Source organism: Saccopteryx bilineata, chromosome 8 (assembly GCF_036850765.1).
Source record: "Saccopteryx bilineata isolate mSacBil1 chromosome 8, mSacBil1_pri_phased_curated, whole genome shotgun sequence".
Taxonomy (NCBI): domain Eukaryota; kingdom Metazoa; phylum Chordata; class Mammalia; order Chiroptera; family Emballonuridae; genus Saccopteryx; species Saccopteryx bilineata.
This window is the reverse complement of record NC_089497.1, coordinates 75,614,134-75,640,261: the sequence shown is the minus strand read 5'-3', so window position 1 is coordinate 75,640,261 and position 26,128 is coordinate 75,614,134. Positions and strand designations below refer to the sequence as shown.

At 37.0% G+C, this 26,128-nt stretch overlaps 1 protein-coding gene across 3 annotated transcripts in view; it reads right to left on the bottom strand.

The window, feature by feature from the left end:
- The window catches only part of GNB4 (G protein subunit beta 4), a 76,048-nt gene that overhangs the window by 18,326 nt on the left and 31,594 nt on the right, over nucleotides 1-26,128 (bottom strand). For all 3 annotated transcript variants that reach the window (XR_010726864.1, XR_010726865.1, XM_066241399.1), the window contains exons 3-6: nucleotides 4,373-4,411; nucleotides 3,499-3,605; nucleotides 2,339-2,402; nucleotides 146-308 (exon numbers count right to left, since the gene is read on the bottom strand). Coding sequence is in view for 1 of the 3 variants with exons in the window: in XM_066241399.1 (XP_066097496.1) it covers nucleotides 146-308; nucleotides 2,339-2,402; nucleotides 3,499-3,605; nucleotides 4,373-4,411 (373 nt within the window). In the remaining 2 variants the exon portion in view is untranslated. The remainder of the gene's footprint in view (nucleotides 1-145; nucleotides 309-2,338; nucleotides 2,403-3,498; nucleotides 3,606-4,372; nucleotides 4,412-26,128) is intronic.

Below are 26,128 nucleotides of genomic sequence, written 5' to 3'. Positions count from 1 at the left end.
TTTTATATGGTTGCAGAGAATACAGAAATTAATATTTGCTTTCTCTTTGTATTTTTTATTGTTTCAATTTCTGGCAATAAATTTATATTTTTAAAAATAATATTTCTTCTTTAAGAAAAATAGGCCAGTATTCAGTGGAGCTCACCGATGTGACCCGGTAACTCCCGGCTCACTCTCACGTTTCCCTCTCTGGTCTTTAAATTATATACAGAGCAGATGTTGTCCAGTCCTCCGCAAGCAACATAGTTACCGGAGGGCGCATAGGCACAGGTCATCACCCAGGAGGACCTCAGAGGGATGGCATGCATCTGGAAAACCAGTACAGCACAACAACTATGACTACGTAAGGACAGGCATTCATCTTCCCAACCTATTTCCAACAGAGAAAATATTACTAAATAGTAAATGCATCTTAGGGCAAAACACAGAATGCAATGGATTGAGAAAGGAAACAATAGTAAGCAAAATACTCATGCACACTGAAATGCCTATTTGTTTTTCTGAATTATTATAAATAATTTGATTTCACTGCTCTTTTCAGAAATTATTCTTTTCAGAGAAGCAAAATCAAATATTTAAATGCTATATAACAATTTGAAATATTAGTGGAAAACATTAAAGATAAAAAAATGCCATAAAATTCTTTGGTTTTGTAGTAGTATGCAAAAGAATTTGCTCCAACATAGCATTGAGTAATACAAGTATCGAGTCAATTAAAATGGCTCTTCCATGAAGAGAGATGGCTCTTCTAATGACAAAGCACATACTCTGGGCTCAAATTTAAACAATGATGTGAATAGTTTGCACCGATCTGTTCATACCACTATCTAGTGCCTTCTTACCCAACACCAATCATTTGAATGTCAAGCAGCAAGATTTAAGGTGTATGGGACTAGCAAGGATGAATGGTCCATAGAGCATCAACATATCATGTGATTACTACTATGCTCTTACTTAACCTAAAATAATTTAATATGCAAATTTTTAGTTTCAGTTATATTTTTAGGAAAATATAACTGAAAGACACATGTTCAATGCCAATTAATAAAGAAAAACTGTTATAATGCAAATCTGATTTAGCTACCTTTAAATTCTCAACCAGGTTGAAGATACCATTTACTTCACAAACTAATACTTCTTAAACTTTAATAGTGATATAAGCGGGCCCTGACCAGGTAGCTCAGTTGGTGAGAGCATCGTCCAAATATGTAAAGGCTGTGAGTTTGACTCCCAATCAGGGCACATACAAGAATTGACAGATAAATGCATAAATAAGTAGAACAAATCAATGTTTCTCTTTCTCAAATCAATAAATACATTTTAAAAATGGTGATATAAGTGTACACAGAACCTAAAGGTATTTGGCTTGTGAACATTTTCCTGAAGCTCTTCTTTTCTCTCTTCTTTCTTTTCTTTCTTCTTTTCCTTTCCTTCCCTTTCTTTTTTTCTTTCTCTTCTCTCTCTCTACTTATCTTTCTTTTTAGGTGAGAGGAGGGGAGATAACAAGGCTGAATCCCACATGTGCCCCACCTGGGATGCACCCAGCAACCCCATCATGGCTGATACTCAAGTACCAAGCTATTTTTATAGCACCTGAGACTGATGCGCTCCAATGGAGCCGTCCTTGGTGCCTAAGCCACCAAACTGGCTGTGGGAGGGGAAGAGGGAGAGAAGGGGAAGAAGAAGAGGGAGAGAAGCAGATGGCTGCATCTCCTGTGTGCCCTGACCAGGAATCGAACCTGGGACATCCATATGCCAAGCTGACGCTCTATTCACTGAGCCACCGGCCAGGGTGGAAGCTTTTCCACTACCACTCAACACCTGTATGTCAGGGATTCCTTCCAGTGGACACATAAGGGGGACCCACTGGTTTTTACCAGCAAGAGATCTAATGTTGTAATTTGCCTCCCATCTACTGTTTCTTCTGAGCAGTCCAGAAACAAATCAATGCCTAGAGTAGACGAAAGAAAAGCTTCATACTAGCATTCTGGCTTACTCACAAATAGAAATAAAATCTGAGGTCAGTGTCATTTTAGAAAATGAGAATTTGTTTAAAAAATCATTTATATGTAAAACTTATTATGTCCTCTTTTCTAATATTTAAATATGAAATACGAGAGTCTAGTAAAATACATTAAACAATATTCTTGCAGTTGTTCTTAGGAATAAAAAAGGGGCTATACATTAAAACAAACACTAAGCCTCAAGAGAGGCTCTAGATTAAAATAAATGAAATAAATTTATATTAGAAGGAAACTACAGTTGGAAGTAAAGGGAAGAACTGATGAACATCTTTTCAAATAATAGGTTACATAAGAGAATGATTAAGAAATTCTACCTTATTTGTTGTATAGCTATCCCAAATAATTAATTTTCCATCTTGGGAAGCACTGACTAGTAGCCTAGAGGAACAAACAAAAATAATTTGACACTTAGAGGAAAGAATAGTTTAAGTTCGTTATGCATCACATTAATGTAGAACAGTTCAGAAAAAATATATATAATTTTTCAAATTAAAAATCTGACACCAAAAAACTGGCTCTCAACTTTAAAAGAAATTTATTCTGCATGCCAAAATTCTGAACATAACATAAAATTTAACAAAATTTAGACATTTAACCAAAAAATGTCTTTGGTTATAATTCAACTTTTTCATGGTGACAGCATTCTAGGTCCTTATTCAACATTCTGGTAGGTTTTAGCTGACTGGTATGTGTTTACTGATTTAAATTTAATGACAATATAGAGTACTTAAATGTAAGCCTAACAACCCTATTTAATTTAATCAAAAATATCAATTAAGAGCCTGTAAATGCAAGGTAGTATTATGAGTACAAAACAGAAAATACCCCCTATCTTTAAGGTTTCTACCATCTGGTACATAAGATATTTACACATATTTATAAGAAATCAAGTAAGTGAAAATTGTCAGAAAAGTGGTATAAAATAAATGCCAAAGGGGCATAAAAAAAAAAGGAAAATACCTGCTACTGAATTAATCTAGTCTCACAAAAAGAGAATGCATCTTGAAAAAATAAAATTTGAAGAGCTAAAGATAGATATGTACTTCCAGCTTTGTGAATTTAGGTAATAATTATGGAAGTATCCAGTAACTTGTACCTAGCAATATTCAACAATATTTACTTATTCACTGAAACTTCAGGGTTACTATATCAATAGAACAGAACTGCTTTTGGCATAGAAAAAAACAAAGTATAATACCCCACTGCAAAGAAAAATCCTAAACAGTTTACCTGAGTAATCTGATAATGGGTATTTTTGAGAGAGAAGTTATTTTCCATAGGCAAGGTTTCTAAACCTTTAAAGTGTGACTGAGTATTTTTAGTGACAGCAAAGTCTTCAGAGTGGATGCATTTTCTGCAAACATTTCATGAATATAGTTTGTAACTATAAAAATTATTTGTTTTAAAGGAGATGCTAATGATTGTTCTTAATGAATACAATTCTCCATACAGTTTGACAGTGGTAAGAACAAACCTGGAGTCATATCCCCAGTGCATAGCATAGATTTTAGCGAGGTGCCCCCTCAGTGTACGTCTTGTTCGCATTTGAATCCGACCCACGGAATCCATATTTGCTGTAATCTTTAGAAAAACATGAATGTTATTCTTTACCTTAGACATAGCTCAGAAAATAAAGTAGAAATAATTAATAGGCAAAAATAAGACACAAAACAAATTTAGAGCAATTGAAGATAATTTAATAAAAGTAATCCCACAGAATAATTATAGGGTCAGTATGTAGTTCAAGAAAAAGTATGACTGATTTAAAATTATGCTACTGGCACACCTTCCAACAAGAATATCTTCTGTAGACTATTAACTAAAAAAAAGATATACCTCCCAACTTTAGCAAAAAAAAAAAAAACACAAAAAAAAACCCAAAACAAAAAAAAACACACAAAAAACAGCCCAAATAAAATCTAATAGTAGATAATCAAAGAGTAAAATGTATAATTTAAACTGTCTATAAGAAAGAGTTTTATATGTATTTATAAAGCACATAAAATATTTCCTTAATGAAAATTATCAATGTTAAACTAACAAAACCTTCCTGAGAGTCTATATGATAAAAGAAAAAAGCTCATCAGAGTATAGCAAAAAGAATCTAGAAGTTACCTAAAAAGAAACATATAAGAATTGACATATTTTATAGTACTTATTTTCCACAGACTTGTATTTTAACAAGTATGCCTTTAAAAGCACTTGTACAGCATCTGACAAATTACAAAGTGTTTGTAAAGATCTCAGTCTTTTCAATTAAATACTAATAAAAAGAATCTAAATGTCATCTTCACGAGTGGGAAGCTGTTCCATGTGAAGTAGTCAAGTAAACCGGGGGGAAACTTTACCTGAACAAGCGTTGCATCATCACAGGCTTTCCTGGCATCCTGCAGTGAAGGAAGAGGATGATAACACAGTAAGACCCGGAAATCACTAGATACAATTTCAAATACTTTTCACTGCAAATGTAGATTTGTAAATGCATTTTATTACTGTTCCATATAATCTTTTTTAAAACAACTTTTATCAATATAAAATTCACATAACAAAATTACCATTTAAGCCATCTTGAGGTGGATAGTTCAGAGGTTAGTATATTTATACTGTTGGGCAACCATCACCACTATACAATTCCAGAACGTTGTCATCACTCCAAATAAAGAAACCCTCGTCTCTCATTCCTTGGTAATCATTAATTTACTTTCCTATTTCTGTGGATTTGCCTCTCCCGGACATTTTATAAAAATGAAGTCATACAATAGTTGACCTTTTGTGTCTGGCTTCTTTCTCTTAGTGTAATGTTTTCAAGGTTCATCCATGTGGTAGCACATGTCAATACTTCATTTACTTTTATGGCCAAATAATATTCCATTAACTAACTGATGGACATTTAAGTTGTTTCCACTTTTTAAAAAATTATTTATTGTGTTTACATAGATTCTATTGTCTCCCCAAAAGCATCCCCCCTCCCCCATATTTCCCCCCAACATCTACCCTGCACCACTCCCAACAGCTCCCTCCCACCTTCCCATCAGGTTTAATTCCATTCCTCAGTTCACATTGTTCCTTGGATTCCTCAAATGAGTGAGGTCATATGATATTTTTCTTTCTCTGCCTGGCTTATTTCACTTAACATAATAGTTTCCAGGTCCATCCATCTTGCTGCAAAAGGTGGTATTTCCTTCTTCCTCATAGCCCCATAGGATTCCACTGTATATATGAACCACAGCTTTTTAATCCACTCGTCCACTGATGGACACTTGGGCTGTTTCCAGTTCTTCGCAATTGTGAAAAATGCTGCCATAAATATGGGGGTGCATTTCTTTTTTTTTCAGTTGGTGATATAATGTCCTTGGGATATATTCCTGTAAGTGGGATGGCTGGGTCAAAGGGCAGTTCCATTTTTGATTTTTTGAGGAATCTCCATACTGTTTTCCACAGTGGCTGCACCAGTCTGCATTCTCACCAGCAGTGCAGGAGGGTTCCCTTTTCTCCACATGCTCGCCAGCACTTATTCTGTGTTGTTTCGTTGATGAGCGCCATTCGGACTGGTGTGAGGTGGTATCATATTATGGTTTTAATTTGCATTTCTCTAATGATTAGTGATGTTGAGCATTTTTTCATCTCTCTATTGGCCATCTGTATGTCCGCTTTGAAGAAGTGTTTATTCATTTCTTGTGCCCATTTTTTTTTTCTGAAGCTGGATACGGGGAAGCAGTCAGACAGGCTCTCCCGCATGCGCCCGACCGGGATCTACCGGATCTGCCCGGCATGCCCACCAGGGGGCGATTCTCTGCTCATCTGGGGCGTCGCTCTGTTGTAACCAGAGCCATTCTAGCGCCTGAGGCAGAGGCCATAGAGCCATCCTAAGCGCCCAGGCCAACTTTGCTCCAATGGAGCTTTGGCTGCAGGAGGGGAAGAGAGAGACAGAGAGGAAGGAGAGGGGGAGGGGTGGAGCTGCAGATGGGCGCTTCTCCTGTGTCCCAGACCGGGAATCGAACCCAGGACTCCTCCACACCAGGCCAATGCTCTACCATGTGCCCACTTTTTGATTGGATTGTTTGTCTTCCTGGTGTTGAGTTTTACAAGTTCTTTATAAATTTTATTTATTAACCCCTTATCAGATGTATTGTCGAATATGTTCTCCCATTGTGTGGTTTGTCTTTTTCTTCTGTTCATATTATCTTTAGCTGTGCAAAAGCTTTTTAGTTTGATATAGTCCCATTTGTTTATCCTGTCTTTTATTTCACTTGCCTGTGGAGATAAATCAGCTAATACAGCGCTGCGAGATATGTCGGAGAGCTTACTGCCTATGTTTCCTCTAAGATGCTTATGGTTTCACAGCTTCCATTTAAGTCCTTTATCCATTTTGAATTTTTGTGAATGGTGTTAGTTGGTGGTCTAGTTTCATTTTTTTGCAGGTAGCTGTCCAATTTTCCCAACACCATTTGTTAAAGAGACTGTATTTACTCCATTGTATGCTCTTACCTCCTTTGTCAAATATCAATTGTCCATAAAGATGTGGGTTTATTTCTGGGCTCTCAGTTCTGTTCCCTGTTCCATTGATCTATAGCCTGTTCTTATGCCAGTACCAAGCTATTTTGAGTACAATGGCCTTGTAGTATAACATGATATCAGGGAGCTTGATACCTCCCACTTTATTCTTCTTTTTCAAGATTGCTGAGGCTATTCGTGTTCTTTTTTGGTTCCATATAAATTTTTGGAATATGTGTTCTATATCTTTGAAGTATGTCATTGGTATTTTAATTGATATTTCATTGAATTTATAAATTGCTTTGGGTAATATAGACATTTTAATGATGTTTATTCTTCCTAACCATGAGCACGGTATATGCTTCCACTTGTTTGTGTCTTCCTTGATTTATCAATGTTTTATAATTTTCTGAGTACAAGTCTTTAACCTCCTTGGTTAAATTTATTCCTAGGTACTTTATTTTTTGTTGCAATAGTGAACGAGATTGTTTCCTTAATTTCTCTTTCTGACATTTCATTGTTTGTGTATAAAAATGCCTCTGATTTCTGTGTATCAATTTTATATCCTGCCACCTTGCTGAATTCGTTTATCAGGTCCAGTAGTTTTTTGACTGAGACTCTAGGGCTTTCTATATACAGTATCATATCATCTGCAAATAATGATAGTTTTACTTCTTTTCCAAATAGGATGCCTTTTATTTCTTCTTGTCTGATTGCTGTGGCTACGACTTCCAGAACTATGTTGAATAAGAATGATGAAAGGGGGCACCCCTGACTTGTTCCTGATTTTAGGGGAATTCCTTTTAATTTTGGCCCATTGAGTATGTGTTGGCTGTGGGTTTGTCATAGATGGCCTTTATCATGTTGAGGTATGTTCCCTGTATTCCCACTTTGTTAAGAGTTTTGATCATAAATGGGTACTGGATTTTATCAAATGCTTTTTCTGCATCTATTGAAATTATCATGTGGTTTTTCTCCTTCCTTTTGTTTATGTGGTGAATCACATTGACTGATTTACGAATGTTGTACTATCCTTGCCTACCCAGAATAAATCCCACTTGATCATGGTGTATGATTTTTTTCATATATTGCTGGATCTGGTTTGCTAATATTTTGTTGAAAATTTTAGCATCTAAATTCATCAGGGATATTGGCCTATAATTTTCTTCTTGACAAGTGGAGCAGCCATTTTCCCCGATCTCCTGGTCAGCGCGCGCAGATAGTGGGCGAGAGATTCCTCCGAGTGCCTCAGCAGTGGGCGCTCGTGTTACCCCACAGAGAGGCAGAGTCAGAGGCCTTTGTGTGGGCCGAAAGCGGAATCTCTGGGCCGCCCCAGCGCCCTGAAAAAGCCGCGCACGGGGAGGGAGTGAGAGCCAAATCCAACGCTGGAACTTTTCCGTGTGGGCGGGAGTTTCACTCAGAGAGTGAGACTGCCGGCCTAATATCCTGGTCTGCGCACAGATAGTGAGCGAGAGTTTCCTCCAAGCGCCTCGGGAGTGGGCACCCGCCCATGTTACCAGACAGAGTGGCAGAGCCAGAGGTCTTTGAGTGGGCGGAAGCCCCACCTGATTATGCTAGCAGCTCTGACTGACTGAGCCTTACCCAGAGCCCTGTGCTGAGTGGGAATAGAGTTGGGAGCTGCCAGCTCTTTGAGCCTCTTACTATCCAGGCAGAGGCAGCAGCAACCCAATAACTGGATTATCAGGCTACTAATTGAGGAAGGAAAGACTAGGCTAGAGGCTCCAGAAACACGGACTCTCTCACTGTCAGAGCCTATAAATGCTAATGAGCCTTGACTGCCAACGAGACTGAAGCACAATACATGACATCACCATAGAGATTTATCAACTGCAAACCTCTACCTGATCGTGCCAAAGGGGCAGAACCCGAGGTACAGAGTCTCCGACCAGGAAGAAGGAAAGAAAAGAAAAAGCAAAAAGATAACCTCTCAAAATCAAGAATAATCCACAGACTTTATAACCTATCCCATTTTATTATATTTGTTTGTTTCTCTTATCTTCATTCTTGATTTTTTTTTTCCTCCTCCAATTTGGTCGTTTAACTCTCTGCCGGTCTTACTCTCTCCTCTCCTTGAACTACACTACCCATAAGTGTTACATCTCCCATTATCTTTTCTTTCCTCTTCCTTTCTCTCTATGAGGGTTGCACTGCAAAACCCTTAACTCTCTCTCTCCTCTTTTTTCTTCTTTTAGTGGTTCCCTCTTTTTTTTCTCTCTTTTCTCCCTCTATATTAGTTTCTTCCTTTCTCCTTTACGTCTCCTCTCATTCAAACCTCAATAACAAACAAATTATCTTATCTGGGACTCAAACTTATGTTTGTGGCATTTTGGGGGGTTTTTACTTCACCTTTTTAACACACTAGCAGTGCTCCCATCCCTGGCTGTCCATTTTATCTAGTTCTTATTCCACTAAATACAATAGTAATTTTTTAATTTGTCCCCCCATTTTCCTGTTTCCCTCTTATTCCTCTCATCCTCTTAGTCAACCAACACCTAAAAGCAAATCATTTTATTCTTGACCCAAACTTTTTCCTTATTTGCTTTTTGTGGGTCCATACCTCCCCCTTTTTTTCTGCGGGTTTTTTTTTTTTGCCCCTTGATTACTTCTCACCAATTCAGGACCTCCATCACAGGCATTGTTTGTTCTATTTAGTACAATATAATTCACAGTTCGCCACAAGATTTTCTCAAGAAAGAAGGGAGAGGAGAGGAGAGGAAAAAAGGAGGGGGGGATAATTCCCTTTTTTTAAATTTTTATTTTATTTTTCTTTATTTAATTATTTTTTTTTAAACTTCGATTTTAACTTTTTATTCTTTATTAAATCTCATTAATACTATCAACAAAACCACCCTCACATGCCATTAAGGAAGAGAAAATCGAATATCATGAATACAAAAGAGAGGTAACACAGATAGATGAGGAAAAATCTATGGAGAAAAAATTTAATATATTGGAAACCTTGGAGTTAAATGACAGAGAATTTAAAATAGAAATCCTAAAAATACTCAGAGATATACAAGAAAACACAGAAAGGCAATTTAGGGAGCTCAGGAAACAACTCAATGAACACAAAGAATATATGTCCAAGGAAATTGAAACTATAAAAACAAATCAAACAGAGATGAAAAATTCAATTCACGAGCTGAAAAACGAGGTAACAAGCTTAGCTAATAGAACAGGCCAGATAGAAGGTAGGATTAGTGAAATAGAAGACAAGCAACTTGAGGCACAACAGAGAGAAGAAGACAGACTCAAAAATTAAAAAAAAATGAGATAGCCCTACAGGAATTATCTGACTCCATCAAAAAGAATAACATAAGAATAATAGGTATATCAGAGAGAGAAGAGAAAATGGAATGGAGAACATACTTAAACAAATAATAGATGAGAACTTCCCAAGCCTGTGGAAAGAACTAAAGCCTCAAATTCAAGAAGCAAACAGAACTCTAAATTTTCTTAACCCCAACAAACCTACTCCAAGGCACATCATAATGAAATTGGCACAAACCAACGGCAAAGAAAAAATTCTCAAGGCAACCAGGGGGAAAAAAATACAACATATAAGGGAAGGCCCATTAGATTATCATCCGATTTCTCAACAGAAACTCTACAAGCTAGAAGAGAGTGGACCCCAATATTTAAAGTCCTGAAAGAGAGGAACTTTCAGCCACGAATACTATACCCATCAAAGCTATCCTTCAAATATGAAGGACAAATAAAAACATTCACAGATACAGAAAAGATGAGGGAATTTATCATCAGAAAACCCCCACTCTAGGAATTACTAAAGGGGGTTCTCCAATCAGATACAAAGAACAACAAAAAATTAAAACAAAGCCACAAGTAAAAGCTCCAAGAAGAACACAATAAAACCAAATTTAAACTGTGACAACAAAAAGAAAGGGGGGGGGAGAGGATGGAGACTAACAGTAGCAAAGGACGATGGAGTGCAAAAGTACTCACAAAATAGTGCACTACAATGAACAGAGTAGGAACCCTTTTCATTACTTAAAGGTAACCACCATTGAAAAAACCACCACAGAAGCACATGATTTAAAAAAGATAGCAACAGAGGAAAGATGTATGGAATACAACCAAATAAAAACAAAAGATAGAAAAATGAAAGAGAAGGCTCAAACAAGAAACAAAACTAACAGAAAGCAATCTATAATTTTCTTTCTTTGTGTTGTCTTTGCCTCGTTTTGGAATCAGAATTATGCTCGCCTCATAAAAGGAACTTGGAAGTCTTCCTTCCTCTTGAATTTTTTGAAATAGCTTGAGAAGGACAGGAGTTAGTTCTTCTTTGAATATTTGGTATAACTCACCAGTGAAGCCATCAGGCCCCAGGGTTTCGTTTTTGGGGAGCTTTTTGATAACTATTAATCTCATTTGTTGTTATCAGTCCGTTTAGGTTTTCCGATTCTTCCAACTTAATTTTTGAAAGATTATATGTTTCAAGGAATTTGTCCATTTCACCTAGGTTGTTTAATTTTTTGGCATATAGTTCTTCATAGTATTTTCTTACAATATTTTGTATTTCTGTTGTGTCAGTTGTTACTTCTCCACTCTCATTTCTAATTTTATTTGAGTCCTCTCTCTTCTTTTCTTGGCGAGTCTCGTTAAAGGTTCATCAATCTTGTTCATCTTTTCAAAGAACCAACTCTTGATTTCATTGATCCTCTGTATTGTCTTTAGCTTCTATGTCATTTATTTCCGCTCTGATCTTTATTATTTCCTTCCTTCTACTACATTTGTACTTTACTTGCTGTTCTTTTTCTAGTTCTCTCAGATGCAGGGTTAAGTTGTTTATTTGAGCTTTTTCTAGCTTCTGAAAGTGTGCTTGTAGTGCTACAAACTTCCCTCTCAGAACTGCTTTTGCTGTGTCCCACAAATTTTGAGCTGTTGTATGCTCATCATCATTCGTTTCTAGGAATTTTTTAAATTTCTTCTTTGATCTCATTATTAATCCATTTGTTATTTAACAACCTGCTATTTAGTTACCTTGTGTTTGAGTATTTTTGAGTTTTTCTGTTGTGCTTGATTTCTAGTTTCATGCCATTGTAATCAGAGAAAGTGCTTGATATAATTTCAATCTTCTTAAATTTGTTGAGACCTCTTTTGTGCCCTAATACGTGGTCTATCCTAGAGAATGTACCATGAGCACTTGAAAAGAATGTATATTCTGCTGCTTTAGGATAAAAGGTTCTATAGATATTTATTAAATCCAGTTGATTTAGTGTGTCCTTTAAATCTGCTGTTTCTTTGTTAATTTTCTTTCTTTAGGATCTATCTAGTGATGTTAGTGGGGTATTGAAATCTCCTACTGTTATGGTATTGCTGTTGATCTGTTTCTACTTTTTTGGCTTATGAATAATAATGCTTGACATTCAATTACAAGTTTTTCTGTATACATATTTTTTCAATTCTCTTCAGTATACGCCTACAAGTAGAATTGGTGGTTGATATGCAATCTCATTGTTTAACCTAAACTGTCAAATTGTTCTTCATAGCAGCTGCACCATTTTATAGGAATATATGAGGGCTCCAATTTCCTCACATTCTGTTGCTGTCTCCTTTTTAAAATTAGTATCATTACAGCCATCTTAGTGGAAGTGAAATTGTAGTTAGTGGTTTTGATTTGCATTTCACTAGTGGTTAGTACCTCTTCATGTGGAGTATCTTTGCATGCGCTTACTAGCCATTTGATATTTTCTTTGAAGAACTGTTTATTCAAATCCTTTGCCTATTTTTAAATAAGATTACTTGTTTATTGCTGTGTAGTAGGAGTTCTAGTATTCTGAATACTAGACCCGTATCAGATGTATGATTTAAATATTTTCTCCCATTCTATTAGGCTGTCTTTTCATTTTCTTGATAGTGTTTTCTGACACACAAGTTTTTAATGTTAATGAAGTCCAATTTACTTATTTTTTCTTTTGTTGTTTGTGCTTTCAATGTCAAATCATACCGTTATCTAATCCAGGATCACAAAGATCAACAACTATGTTTATTTCTAAGAATTTACACTTTTATTTGTTATATTCAGGTATTGTTTTGAGTTAATTTTTATACATGGTAGGATGCTGGAGTCTAAATTCATTCATTTGTATGTGGATATCCTGTTGTCTCAGCACCATTTCTTGAAAAGATTATTCTTTCCCTATTAAATGGTCTTGTTACCCTTGTTGTAAAACCATGTATCTGTGGCCAATTGATTTAATTATGGACTCTCAACTGTATTTCATTGTGCAAATATATACTGGGCTTATAATGAAAATATATTTAATTGCATCCCCTGAGTAAAAATGGACTAGGTTGATTCAATAAGGCCACAGTATTCACAGTTATATTTGTTACTATGCATCAGCAAAAAGCAAAAGTCCTGAGTTTCCTTCTGTTCTGACATCTAGGAGTTGAAGTGAGAGGAAGGATATTTATAGTGTAACACAGGTCAGTTCAGAAATATTTTGTAAAATACATAAAACTTCAATGAAAACACTTTCCAAGTACACTGATCATAGATGGAATAACAAATAAAATATTTTAGGTCCAATATGAAAAAAAGATGAGACATCTCAGGAAAATAAAATTTTATATAATAACCAGAATTAATACTAAGTCATATGTATAATTTTATATTAGTAGCACTTCTATTAATAGAATTAATAACATGTAAGCTAGTATTTATGCCTAAGCATTACAGAGAAGACTTTCAGAAACCTTAAATTTTTACACAGACTGAAGGAAATTATCAAAGGAAGATAATGAAACAAACTGATTTCACAAAAGAAAGATGGCCCTAGCCGGTTGGCTCAATGGTAGAGCATTAGCCTGGCATGTGGATGTCCCGGGTTCCATTCCTGGTCAAGGCTCACAGGAGAAGTGACCATCACCTCATCCCCCTCTCCCTTCTCTCTCTCTCTCTCTCTCTCTCTCTCCTCCTCCTCCTCCTCCCGCAGTCATGGCTCAGTTGGAGCAAGTTGGCCCCAGGTGTTTAGGATGGCTCCGTGGCCTCACCTCAGGCACTAAAATAGCTCAGTTGTTGAGCAACAGAGCAATAACACAGCATCACCCCATAGGGGGCTTGCCAGATCTCAATCAGGCACATGCGGGAGTCGCTCTGCCTTCCCACTTCCCACTTAAAAAAATAAAATAAAGTAAGGTATGCAAAGAAAGAACATATATAACAAGCAACAAGTTTTTTTTTCTTTTAAATTAATTTTAAAGGGGTACACATTGATAATTCAGGGTACATATGTTCAGAGAAAACATCTCTAGGTTATTTTGACATTTGATTATGCTGAATTCCCATCACCCAAAGTCCAACTGTCTTCCGTCATATTCTAACTGGTTATTTTTGTGCCCCTAACCTCCCCCAGCCTCCTCCCTCTCCTGCCCCCATCCCGTAACCACCATGCTCTTGTCCATGTCTCTGAGTCTCATTTTTATGTCCCACTTATGTATGGAATCATATAGTTCATAGTTTTTTCTGATTTACTTATTTCGCTCAGTTTAATGTTATCAAAGTCCATCCATGTTGCTGTAAATGATCTGATGTCATCATTTCTTATGGCTGAGTAGTATTCCATAGTATATATGTGATTTCTTTTTTTTTTATTTATTGATTTTTTAGAGAGAGAGGAGTGAGAGAGAGAGACAGAGAGAGAGAGAAGAGGGAGGAGCAGGAAGCATCAACTCCCATATGTGCCTTGACCAGGCAAGCCCAAGGTTTCGAACCGGCGACCTCAGTGTTCCAGGTCGACGCTTTATCCCACTGCGCCACCACAGGTCAGGCTCCATAGTATATATGTACCAAAGCTTTTTAATCCACTTGTCCACTGATGGGCACTTGGACTGTTTCCAGATCTTTGCTATTGTGAACAATGCTGCCATAAACATGGGGTGCATTTCTTCTTTTCAAACAGTGCTATGGTGTTCTAGGGGTATATTTCTAAAAGTGGTATAGCTGGGTCAAAAGGCAGTTCGATTTTTAACTTTTTGAGGAATCTCCATACTGTTTTCCACAGTGGCTGCACCAGTCTGCATTCCTACCAGCAGTGCAGGAGGGTTCCCTTTGCTCCACAACCTTGTCAGCACTTATTCTGTGCTGTTTTGTTGATGAGCGCCAATCTGACTGGTGTGAGGTGATATCTCATTGTGGTTTTAATTTGCATTTCTCTAATGATTAGTGATGTTGAGCATTTTTTCATATGCCTATTGGCTATCTGTATGGCCTCTTTGGAGAAGTGTCTATTCATTTATTGTGCCCATTTATTGATTGGATTATTTCACTTCCTGGTATTGAGTTTTACAAGTTCTTTATAAATTTTGGTTATTAACACCTTATCAGACGTATTGTCAAATATGTTCTTCCATTGTATAGTTTGTCTTTTTATTCTGTTCTTATTGTTTTTAGCAGTGCAAAAGTTTTTAGTTTGATATAGTCCCATCTGTTTATCCTGTCTTTTATTTCCCTTGCCCGTGGAGATAAATCGGCAAATTTGCTGCGAGAGATGTCAGAGAGCAGTATGCCTATGTTTTCTTCTAAGATGCTTATGGTTTTACAGCTTACATTTAAGTCTTTTATCCATTTTGAGTTTATTGTTGTGAATGGTGTAAGTTGGTGGTCTAGTTTCATTTTCTGCAGGTAGCTGTCCAATTTTCCCAACACCATTTGTTGAAGACACTGTCTTTACTCTAATGTATGCTCTTACCTCCTTTGTCAAATATCAGTTGTCCATAAAAGTGTGGGTTTATTTCTGGGTTCTCAGTTCTGTTCCATTGATCTATATGCCTGTTCTTATGCCAGTACCAGGCTGTTTTGAGTACTATGGCCAATAGTATAACTTGATATCCGGAAGTGTGATGCCTCCCACTTTATTCTTCCTTTTCAAGATTGCTGAGGCTATTCGTGTTCTCTTTTGGTTCCATATAAAGTTTTGGAATAGGTGTTCTTTATCTTTGAAGTAAGTCATTGGTATTTTAATCGGTATTGCATTGAATTTATAAATTGCTTTGGGTAATATAGACATATTAATGATGTTTATTCTTACTAACCATGAACACAGCATATGCTTCCACTTGTTTGTATCTTCCCTGATTACTTTTATCAATGTTTTATAACTTTCTGAATATAAGTCTTTAATCTTCCTGGTTAAATTTTTCCTAGGTACTTTATTTTTCTGGTTGCAATGGTAAAAGGGATTGCTTCCTTAATTTCCCCTTCTGACAGTTCATTATAAGTTTATAAAAATGCCTCTGATTTCTGAGTATTAATTTTATATCCTACCACCTTGCTGAATTCATTTATCAGGTCCAGTAGTTTTTTGACTGAGACTTTAAAGTTTTCTATGTACAATATCATATCATCTGCAAATAATGATAGTTTTACTTCGTTTCCAATTTGGATACCTTTTATTTCTTCTTCTTGTCTGATTGCTGTGGCTAGGACTTCCAGAACTATGTTGAAAAAGAGTGGTGGAAGGGGATACCCCTGCCTTGTTCCTGATCTTAAGGGGATTGCTTTTAATTTTTGCCCACTGAGTATGATGTTGGCTGTGGGTTTGTGATAGATGGCCTTTATCATGTTGAGGTATGTTCCCAGTTTTCCCACATTCCTGAGAGTTTTGATCATGAAAGGGTGCTGGATTTTATCAAATGCTTTTTCTGCATCAATTGGAATTACCATGTGGTTTTTCTCCTTCCTTTTGTTTATGTGATGAATCACATTGATTGATTTGCAAATATCATACCATCCTTGCCTCCCATGAATAAAGCCCACTTGATCATGATGTATAATTTTTTTCATATATTTTGGATCCGGTTTGCTAATATTTTGTTGAGGATTTTAGCATCTAAATTCATCAGGGATATTGGCCTAAAATTTTCTTTGTGTTCTCTCTGCCTGGCTTTGGAATCAGAATTATGCTTGCCTCATAAAAGGAACTTGGAAGTGATCCTTCCTCTTGAATTTTTTGAAATAGCTTGAGAAAGATAGGAGTTAGTTCTTCTTTGAGTATTAGGTAGAATTCACTTGTGAAGGCATCAGAACCAGGACTTTTCCTTTTTGGGGAGTTTTGTTTTTCTAAAATTGGAAACAGGAGGCAGTCAGACTCCCCATGCACCCGACTGGGATCCATCCGGCATGCCCACCAGGGGGTGATGCTCTGCCCATCTCGGGTGTTCCTTTGTTGCAAGCAGAGCCATGCTAGCGCCTGAGGCAGAGGCCACGGAGCCATCCTCAGCACCTAGGTCAACTTTGCTCCAATGGAGCCTTGGCTGCGGGAGGGGAAGAGAGAGACAGAAAGGAGAGGGGGAGGGGTAGAGAAACAGGTGGGCACTTCTCTGGTGTGCCCTGGCCGGGAATCAAACTCGGGACTCCTGGACGCCAAGCCAACGCTCTACCATTGAGCTAACCGGCCAGGGCCTGGGAGTATTTTGATAACTGTTTCAATCTCATTTATTGTAATTGGTCTGTTTAGGTTTTCTGATTCTTCCATATTGATCTTTGGAATATTATATGTTTCAAGGAATTTGTCCATTTCATCTAGGTTGTCTAGAATTTAGTGTACAGTTCTTCACAGTGTGTTCTTACAATATTTTGTATTTCTGTTGTGTCAGTTATTTCTCCACTCTTATTTTATTTATTTGAGTCCTTTCTCTTCTTTTCTTGGTAGTCTGGTTAAAGGTTCATTGATCTTGTTTACCTTTTCAAAGAATCAGCTCCTGGTTTCATTCATCCTCTTTTTTGTCTCTTTAGCCTCTATGTCATTTATTTCTCCTCTGATCTTTATTATTTCCTTCCTTCTACTACATTTGGACTTTACTTGCTGTTCTTTTTCTAGTTCTTTTAGATGCAGGTTCAAGTTGTTTATTTGAGCTTTTTCTAGCTTCTTATGGTATAACTGTAATGCTATGAACTTCCCTCTCAGTACTTCTTTTGCTGTGTTCCTTAAATTTTGAGTTGATGTATGCTCGTTATCATTTGTTTCTAGAAAAGTTTTTATTTCTTCTTTGATCTCATTGTTAACCCATTTGTTATTTAATAACATGCTATTTAGTATCCAAGTGTTTGAGTATTTTTCAGTTTTTCTGTTGTGGTTGATTTCTAGTTTCATGCCATTGTGAGCAGAGAAAGTGCTCGATATGATTTCAATCTTCTTAAATTTGTTGAGACCGCTTTTGTGACCTAACATGTGGTCTATCCTAGAGAATGTACCATGAGCACTTGAAAAGAATGTATATTCTACTGCTTTAGGGTGAAAGGTTCTGGAGATATCTATTAAATTGAGTTGATCTAGTATGTCCTTTAAGTCTGCTGTTTCTTTGTTAATTCTTTCTTTAGGATCTATCTAGTGATGTAAGTGGAGTATTGAAATCCCCTACTATTATAGTATTGCTGTTGATCTCGCCCTTTATAATCCATCAAATTCTGCTTTATATATTTAGGTGCTCCTATATTAGGCGCGTAGATATTTATAACGGTGATATCTTCCTGTTGGATTGCTCCCTTTATCATTATGTAGTGACTTTCTTTATCTCTTAACCTTTGTTTTAAAGTCCATTTTGTCTGATATAAGTATCGCTACTCCAGCTTTTTTTTCATTTCCATTTGCATGAAATATTTTCTTCCATCCTCTTATCTTCATTCTATGTGCATCTTTTGTTTTAAGGAGTGTCTCTCGTAGACAGCATATGTATGGGTCATGTTTTCTTATCCACACAGCTACCGTATGCCTTTTGATCGGATCATTTAATCCATTTACATTTAAGGTTATAATTGATATGTAGTTGTTTATTGCCATTTTATTCTTTAAAACTGTATTCTTCTTTTGCTATATTCTTTTTCTCCTTTGATGTGTTTACAACAGGCCCCTTAGCATTTCTTGCAGCATTGGTTTGGTTGTAGAGAATTCCTTGAGTTGTTTTTTTTTTGTCTTGAAAGCTTTTTTTTCTCCTTCAATTTTAAATGATAGCCTTGCTGGATAAAGTAGTCTTGGGTGTAGGCTCTTCTTCTGCATTACTTTGAATATTTCTTGCCATTCCCTTCTGGCCTCAAGTGTTTCTGTTGAGAAGTCGGAAGTCATCCTTATAGGGGCTCCTTTGTAGGTGAAAGTCTTTTTTTCTCTAGCAGCTTTTAATATTTTCTCTTTATCACTTAGCTTTGGTATTTTAATTATGATGTGTCTTGGTGTAGATTTCTTTGGGTTTCTCTTTAATGGAGTTCTCTGTGCTTCTTGAACTTGTGAGACGTTTTCCTGCCTTAACTGAGGGAAGTTTTCAGCTATGATATGTTTGAACAAAGTCTCTATCCCTTTTTCTCTCCTCTTCTTCAGGAACCGCTATGATGCAGATGTTATTTCTCTTCATGTTGTCACAGAGCTCTCTTAGAGTTTCCTCAGACTTTTGAGTCTCTTTTCTTTTTTCTGCTCTGCTTCCGTGCCTTCATCTATCTTGTCCACTAACTCGCTGATTCGATTCTCAGCTTCATCCATCCTGCTTTTAATTCCTTCTATTTGTTCTTCATTTCTGATATTGTATTTGTCATTTCTGACTCTTTTTTATTACTTCAATGTCCTTTTTTATATTTGCTATCTGTTTATTTAGGTGTTCGTAATAACAATCTATTGTTGTTCTAATATCTTAGAGCATCCTAACAATCGTTATTTTAAATTCTGCATCTGGTAATTTGGTTATATCTGACTCATTCAGGTCCTTTTCTGGGGATTTCTCTTGATTCATTTGTGTTGCATTTCTGTGCCTTCTCATTTTGTCTGTGTAAAAGAATGTTTTGGCCCCTGGAGTCCACTGGGTGTGCTTCTGTGTTCCCTAGGTGTGGTCTGTCTGCAGGCCCACCACCCCCTCTCACAACAAGTTTTTTTAAACCAAGTTTATCAGTTAATAATAAGTTCAGAGGATTCATATACAAGGGAAAATCAGAAGTATAACTAATTTTTCCTATGAGACTTGAAACAATTTCTTCCCTCCAAGGTTAGGGTAGTATCCTTTTGAACTTTGTTTTTCCCTACTATGCTTAGTATAGCCCCTCTGCAAAGAGGAGGCGCACAGTGTTTGTTGAATAAATATCCCAAATGGACATTTTCCAGTCAGCCAAAGGAAAAATGCTTGCCTCCACTTGCAGTGAAGACTAGATGGAATGCACAATCTTTTTGGCTGCCCTTTCAACCTATTTATAAACACTTAGAATATTTCTATGTCACGGTGTTGTAAGCAGTTATACAAACATGATTTGATTCTTTCATGTTAGTCAAATTGTGAGTTGAAAACCTCACTTGACAAGGAATAATTTAGCCCACTTTCCTGCAATGAAAAGGATTTCTAGAAATGACAATTTCTGAGCCATGTTCTAAAAATGGTGAACTTGAAGGCTAAATTCTAAAAATAGGGTTCTCTGATTTTAAGCTTTATGAAATGAACTATTGTATATATCATTTAGGTCATCTTTTTAATTCAGTCACTCAACTGCAAAATCTGTTGAACACTTGTGTTATTAGGTACTATTCTAGGGACCATGGATAGAACAGAGGACAAATCTAAAACCACGATGCTCACAGACCATACTTTAATAGTAACAATATAATTAACAGACTGGAAGTGAAAAATCACTGAATAATAGTGCAACTTGTTAGCAAAAATTAAAACATCATGTTGGAATATAAAAATTCTACAAATATCTTAGCAGCAATTACCATATTTCCCCATGTATAAGATACTCCCATGTATAAGACACATCTTAATTTGGGGGCCCGAAATTTGAAAAAAATATATTATATAAAGTTATTAAATCAAGTTTTATTCATCATAAAATTCATACAACTCCTCATCACTGTCCCATCCATTAGCTTGTCCTCATCTGTGTCTGATGACAAATCAGTCTTCAACAATGAGCGCAAAAACAAGCGTGAAAAAGCAAGAAATACAAGTTAAAAAAAACTACAACCAGGAGATGATGTCAGAGTAATGGCGGAGTAGGAAGCGATACCGATAAATCTCCCCCAAACCTCAACAAGATCTTCAACCAGAAACAGAAAAACCTATCCTTGGAGCCTCCAGATGTTTCGCAATACACCCAAAGGTATGATCAAGCGAAAAATTGGCTAAATATAAAACCAAACCCTGAAGGAAATAGGGAGTAAGAAATGCTCCGCCTTCCTTACTAACCTAAACAGGGTGGCTTTCTCTGGTAACTGTGAATATAGAAACTGAGGCGGGCAAAGGGGGTGAATAGATCCAGGCCACGGCACAAACGGCCGAACCAGGCTGTGGCACAGAGATCCAAGCCAAGGAAAAACTGTTCCTGTGACAACCTGGGCAATACAGCTAACACTCGCGCCAAACCCAGACAAAGAAAGACAAGCGGAGCGGCCATTTTACCTGATCCCCTGGTAGCCGCATAGTGGGCGAGAGATTCCTTCCAAAGCCCCCAGAGGGTGCGCCCGTGTTACTCCACAGAGAGGCAGAGTCAGAGGCCTTTGTGTGGGCCGAAAGCCTCCGGGCTGCCCCAGCACCTGGGGAGAGCCGCACACGGGGAGGAAGCGAGAGCTAATTCCAACACTGGAACTTTTCAGTGCGGGTGGGAGGTTTCACTCAGAGGGCGAGACTCCGACCTCACATCCTGGTCTGCGCACACGGAGAGTGGGAAGGAGACTCCTCCCAGCACCTCCGGAGTGGGAGCCCGTGTTGTCCCATGGAGGGGCAGAGTTGGGGGCCTTTGTGTGGACCGAGGGCGGAGTCACGGGCAGCCCCAGCGCCTTGAAAGAGCGGCACACGGGGACCAGCGAGAGCCAATTCCAACATTGGAACTTTTCAGTGCGGGCGGGGGGTTTCACTCAGAGGGCGAGACTTCTGGTCTAACATCCTGGTCTGCGCGCGCAGAGTGACAGAGCCAGAGGTCTCTGAGTAGGCGAAAGCCCCGGCTGATTATGCTAGCAGCTCTGACAGACTGAGCCTTACCCAGAGCCCTGTGCTGAGTGGAAAGAGTGGGGAGTTGACCGCTCTTAGAGCCTCTTACTATCCAGGCAGAGGCAGCAGCAACCCCATAGTTGGATTCTCAGGCTGCTGGTTGAGGAAGGAAAGACTAGGAGAGAGGCTCCTGGAACACGGACTCTCTCACTGTCGGAGCCTATAAACGCTAATGAGCCTCGCCAACGAGACTGAAGCACAACACATGACATCGCCATAGAGACTTATCAACTGCAAACCTCTACCTGAGCGTGCCAAAGGGGCAGAACCCGAGGTACAGAGACGCCGACCAGGAAGAGGGAGAGAAAAGAAAAAGCAAGAAGATAACCTCTCAAAATCAGAATAATCCGCAGACTTTATAACCTATCCCATTTTATAATATTTGTTCGTTTGTTTCTCTTATCTTCATCCTTGACTTTTTTTTTTCTTCTTTTTTCTTTTTTTTTTCCTCCTCCAATTTGGTCGTTTAACTCCCTACTGGTCTTACTCTCTCCTCTCCTTGAACTACACTACCCATAAGTGTTACATCTCCCATTATCTTTTCTTTCCTCTTCATTTCTCTCTATGAAGGTTGCATTCCAAAACCCTTAACTCTCTCTCTCTCTCTCTCCTCTTTTTTCTTTTTTCTTCTTTTAGTGGTTCCCTCTTTTTTTTCTCTCTCTCTCTTCTTTTCTCCCTCTATATTAGTTTCTTCCTTTTTCCGTTACATCTCCTCCAATCAAACCTCAATAACAAACAAATTATTTTATCTGGGACTCAAACTTATGTTTGTGGCATTTTGGGGGGTTTTTACTTCACCTTTTTAACTCACTAGCAGTGCTCCCATCCCTGGTTCTCCATTTTATCAAGCTCTTGTTCCACTAAATACAATAGTAATTTTTTAATTTGTCCTCCCATTTTCCTGTTTCCCTCTTACTCCTCTCATCATAACTCATAGTCAACCAACACCTAAACGCAATCATTTTATTCTTGATCCAAATTTTTTCATTATTTGCTTTTTGTGGGTCCATACCACCACCCCTTTTTTTATTTATTTAATTTCTTTTTCTTGCCCCTTTATTACTTTTCCCCAATTCAGGCCCTCCATTACAGGCATTGTTTGTTCTATTAAATACAATATAATTCACAGTTCACCACAAGATTTTCTCAAGAAAGAGGAGAGAGGAGAGGAGAGAAAAAAAGGAGGGGGGAATAATTTCCTTTTTTTAATTTTTATTTTATTTTATTTTTCTTTATTTCATTATTAATTTTTTTTAAAAAACTTTTTTCAATTTTTTATTTTTTTAACTTTTTATTTTTTATTAAATCTCATTAATACTATCAACAAAACCACCCTCAGATGCCATTAAGGAAGAGAAAATCGAATATCATGGATACAAAAGAAAGAGAGGTAACACAGAAGAGGAAAAATCTATGGAGAAACAATTTAATATATTGGAAACCTTGGAGTTAAATGACAGAGAATTCAAGATAGAAATCCTAAAAATACTCAGAGATATACAAGAAAACACAGAAAGGCAATTTAGGGAGCTCAGAAAACAACTCAATGAACACAAAGAATATATGTCCAAGGAAATTGAAACTATAAAAACAAATCAAACAGAGATGAAAAACTCAATTCACGAGCTGAAAAATGAGGTAACAAGCTTGGCTAATACAACAGGCCAGATAGAAGAGAGGATTAGTGATATGGAAGATAAGCAACTTGAGGCACAACAGAGAGAGGAAGAAAGAGACTCAAAAATTAAAAAAAAATGAGATAGCCCTACAAGAATTATCTGACTCCATCAGAAAGAATAACATAAGAATAGGTATATCAGAGGGAGAAGAGAGAGAAAATGGAATGGAGAACATACTCAAACAAATAATAGATGAGAACTTCCCAAGCCTGTGGAAAGAACTAAAGCCTCAAATTCATGAAGCAAACAGAACTTTGAGTTTTCTTAACCCCAACAAACCTACTCCAAGGCACATCATAATGAAATTGGCACAAACCAATGGCAAAGAAAAAATTCTCAAGGCAGCCAGGGAAAAGAAGAATACAACATATAAAGGAAGGCCCATTAGACTATCATCAGATTTCTCAGCAGAAACCCTACAAGCTAGAAGAGAGTGGACCCCAATATTTAAAGTCCTGAAAGAGAGGAACTTTCAGCCACGAATACTATACCCATCAAAGCTATCCTTCAAATATGAAGGACAAATAAAAACATTCACAGATACAGAAAAGATGAGGGAATTTATCATCAGAAAACCCCCACTCCAGGAATTACTAAAGCAGGTACTCCAATCACATACAAAGAACAACAAAAACAAAAATAATAAAGCCACAAGTATAAGCTCCAAGAAGAACACAATAAAACCAAATTTAAACTGTGACAACAACAAAAAGAAAGGGGGAGAGGATGGAGATTAACAGTAGCAAAGGACGATGGAGTGCAAAAGTACTCACAAAATAGTGCGCTACAATGAACAGGGTAGGAACCCTTTTCATTACATAAAGGTAACCACCATTGAAAAAACCACCACAGAAGCACATGAGATAAAAAAGATAGCAACAGTGGAAAGATGTATGGAATACAACCAAATAAAAACAAAAGATAAAAAAACGAAAGAGAAGGATCAAACAAGACACAAAACTAACAGAAAGCAAGATATACAATGGCAATAGGGAACTCACAAGTATCAATAATTACACTAAATGTAAACGGATTAAACTCACCAATAAAAAGGCACAGAGTAGCAGAATGGATTAAAAAAGAAAATCCAACTGTATGCTGCCTACAGGAAACGCATCTAAGTAACAAGGATAAAAACAAATTCAAAGTGAAAGGCTGGAAAACAATACTCCAAGCAAATAACATCCAAAAAAAAGCAGGCGTAGCAATACTAATATCTGATAATGCTGACTACAAGACAACAAAAGTACTCAGAGACAAAAATGGCCATTTCATAATGGCTAAGAGGACACTGAATCAAGAAGACATAACAATTCTTAATATATATGCACCAAACCAAGGAGCACCAAAATATATAAGACAGCTACTTATTGACCTTAAAACAAAAACTGACAAAAATACAATCATACTTGGAGACCTCAATACACCGCTGACGGCTCTAGATCGGTCATCCAAACAGAGAATCAACAAAGATATAGTGGCCTTAAACAAAACACTAGAGCACCTGGATATGATAGACATCTACAGGACATTTCATCCCAAAGTGACTGAGTATACATTTTTCTCCAGTGTACATGGATCATTCTCAAGAATTGACCATATGTTGGGCCACAAAAACAACATCAGCAAATTCAGAAAAATTGAAGTTGTACCAAGCATATTTTCTGATCATAAAGCCTTGAAACTAGAATTCAACTGCAAAAAGGAGGAAAAAAATCCCACAAAAATGTGGAAACTAAACAACATACTTTTAAAAAGTGAATGGGTCAAAGAAGAAATAAGTGCAGAGATCAAAAGATATATACAGACTAATGAAAATGACAATACGACATATCAGAATCTATGGGATGCAGCAAAAGCAGTGATAAGAGGGAAGTTCATATCACTTCAGGCATATATGAACAAACAAGAGACAGCCCAAGTGAACCACTTAACTTCACACCTTAAGGAACTAGAAAAAGAAGAACAAAAACAACCCAAAACTAGCCGAAGAAAGGAGATAATAAAAATCAGAGCAGAAATAAATGAAATAGAGAACAGTAAAACTATAGAAAAAATTAATAGAACAAAGATCTGGTTCTTTGAAAAGATCAATAAAATTGACAAACCCTTGGCAAGACTTACCAAGGAAAAAAGAAAGAATTCATATAAACAAAATCCAAAATGAAAAGAGGAGAAATCACCACGGACACCGTAGATATACAAAGAATTATTGTAGAATACTATGAAAAACTTTATGCCACTAAATTCAACAATCTAGAAGAAATGGATAAATTCCTAGAACAATACAACCTTCCTAAACTGAGTCAAGAAGAAGCAGAAAGCCTAAACAGACCTATTAGTAGAGAAGAAATAGAAAAAACCATTAAAAACCTCCCCAAAAATAAAAGTCCAGGACCTGACGGCTATACCAGAATTTTATCAAACATTCAAAGAAGACTTGGTTCCTATTCTACTCAAAGTCTTCCAAAAAATTGAAGAAGAAGCAATACTTCCAAACACATTTTATGAGGCCAACATAACCCTCATACCAAAACCAGGCAATAATGGCACAAAAAAAGAAAACTACAGACCAATATCTCTAATGAATACAGATGCTAAAATACTAAACAAAATACTAGCAAATCGAATACAACAACATATTAAAAAAATACTACATCATGATCAAGTGGGATTCATCCCAGAATCTCAAGGATGGTTCAACATACGTAAAACGGTTAACGTAATACACCATATCAACAAAACAAAGAACAAAAACCACATGATCTTATCAATAGACGCAGAAAAGGCTTTCGATAAAATACAACACAATTTTATGTTTAAGACTCTCAACAAAATGGGTATAGAAGGAAAATATCTCAACATGATAAAGGCCATATTGATAAACCATCAGCTAACATCATATTAAATGGCACTAAACTGAAGACT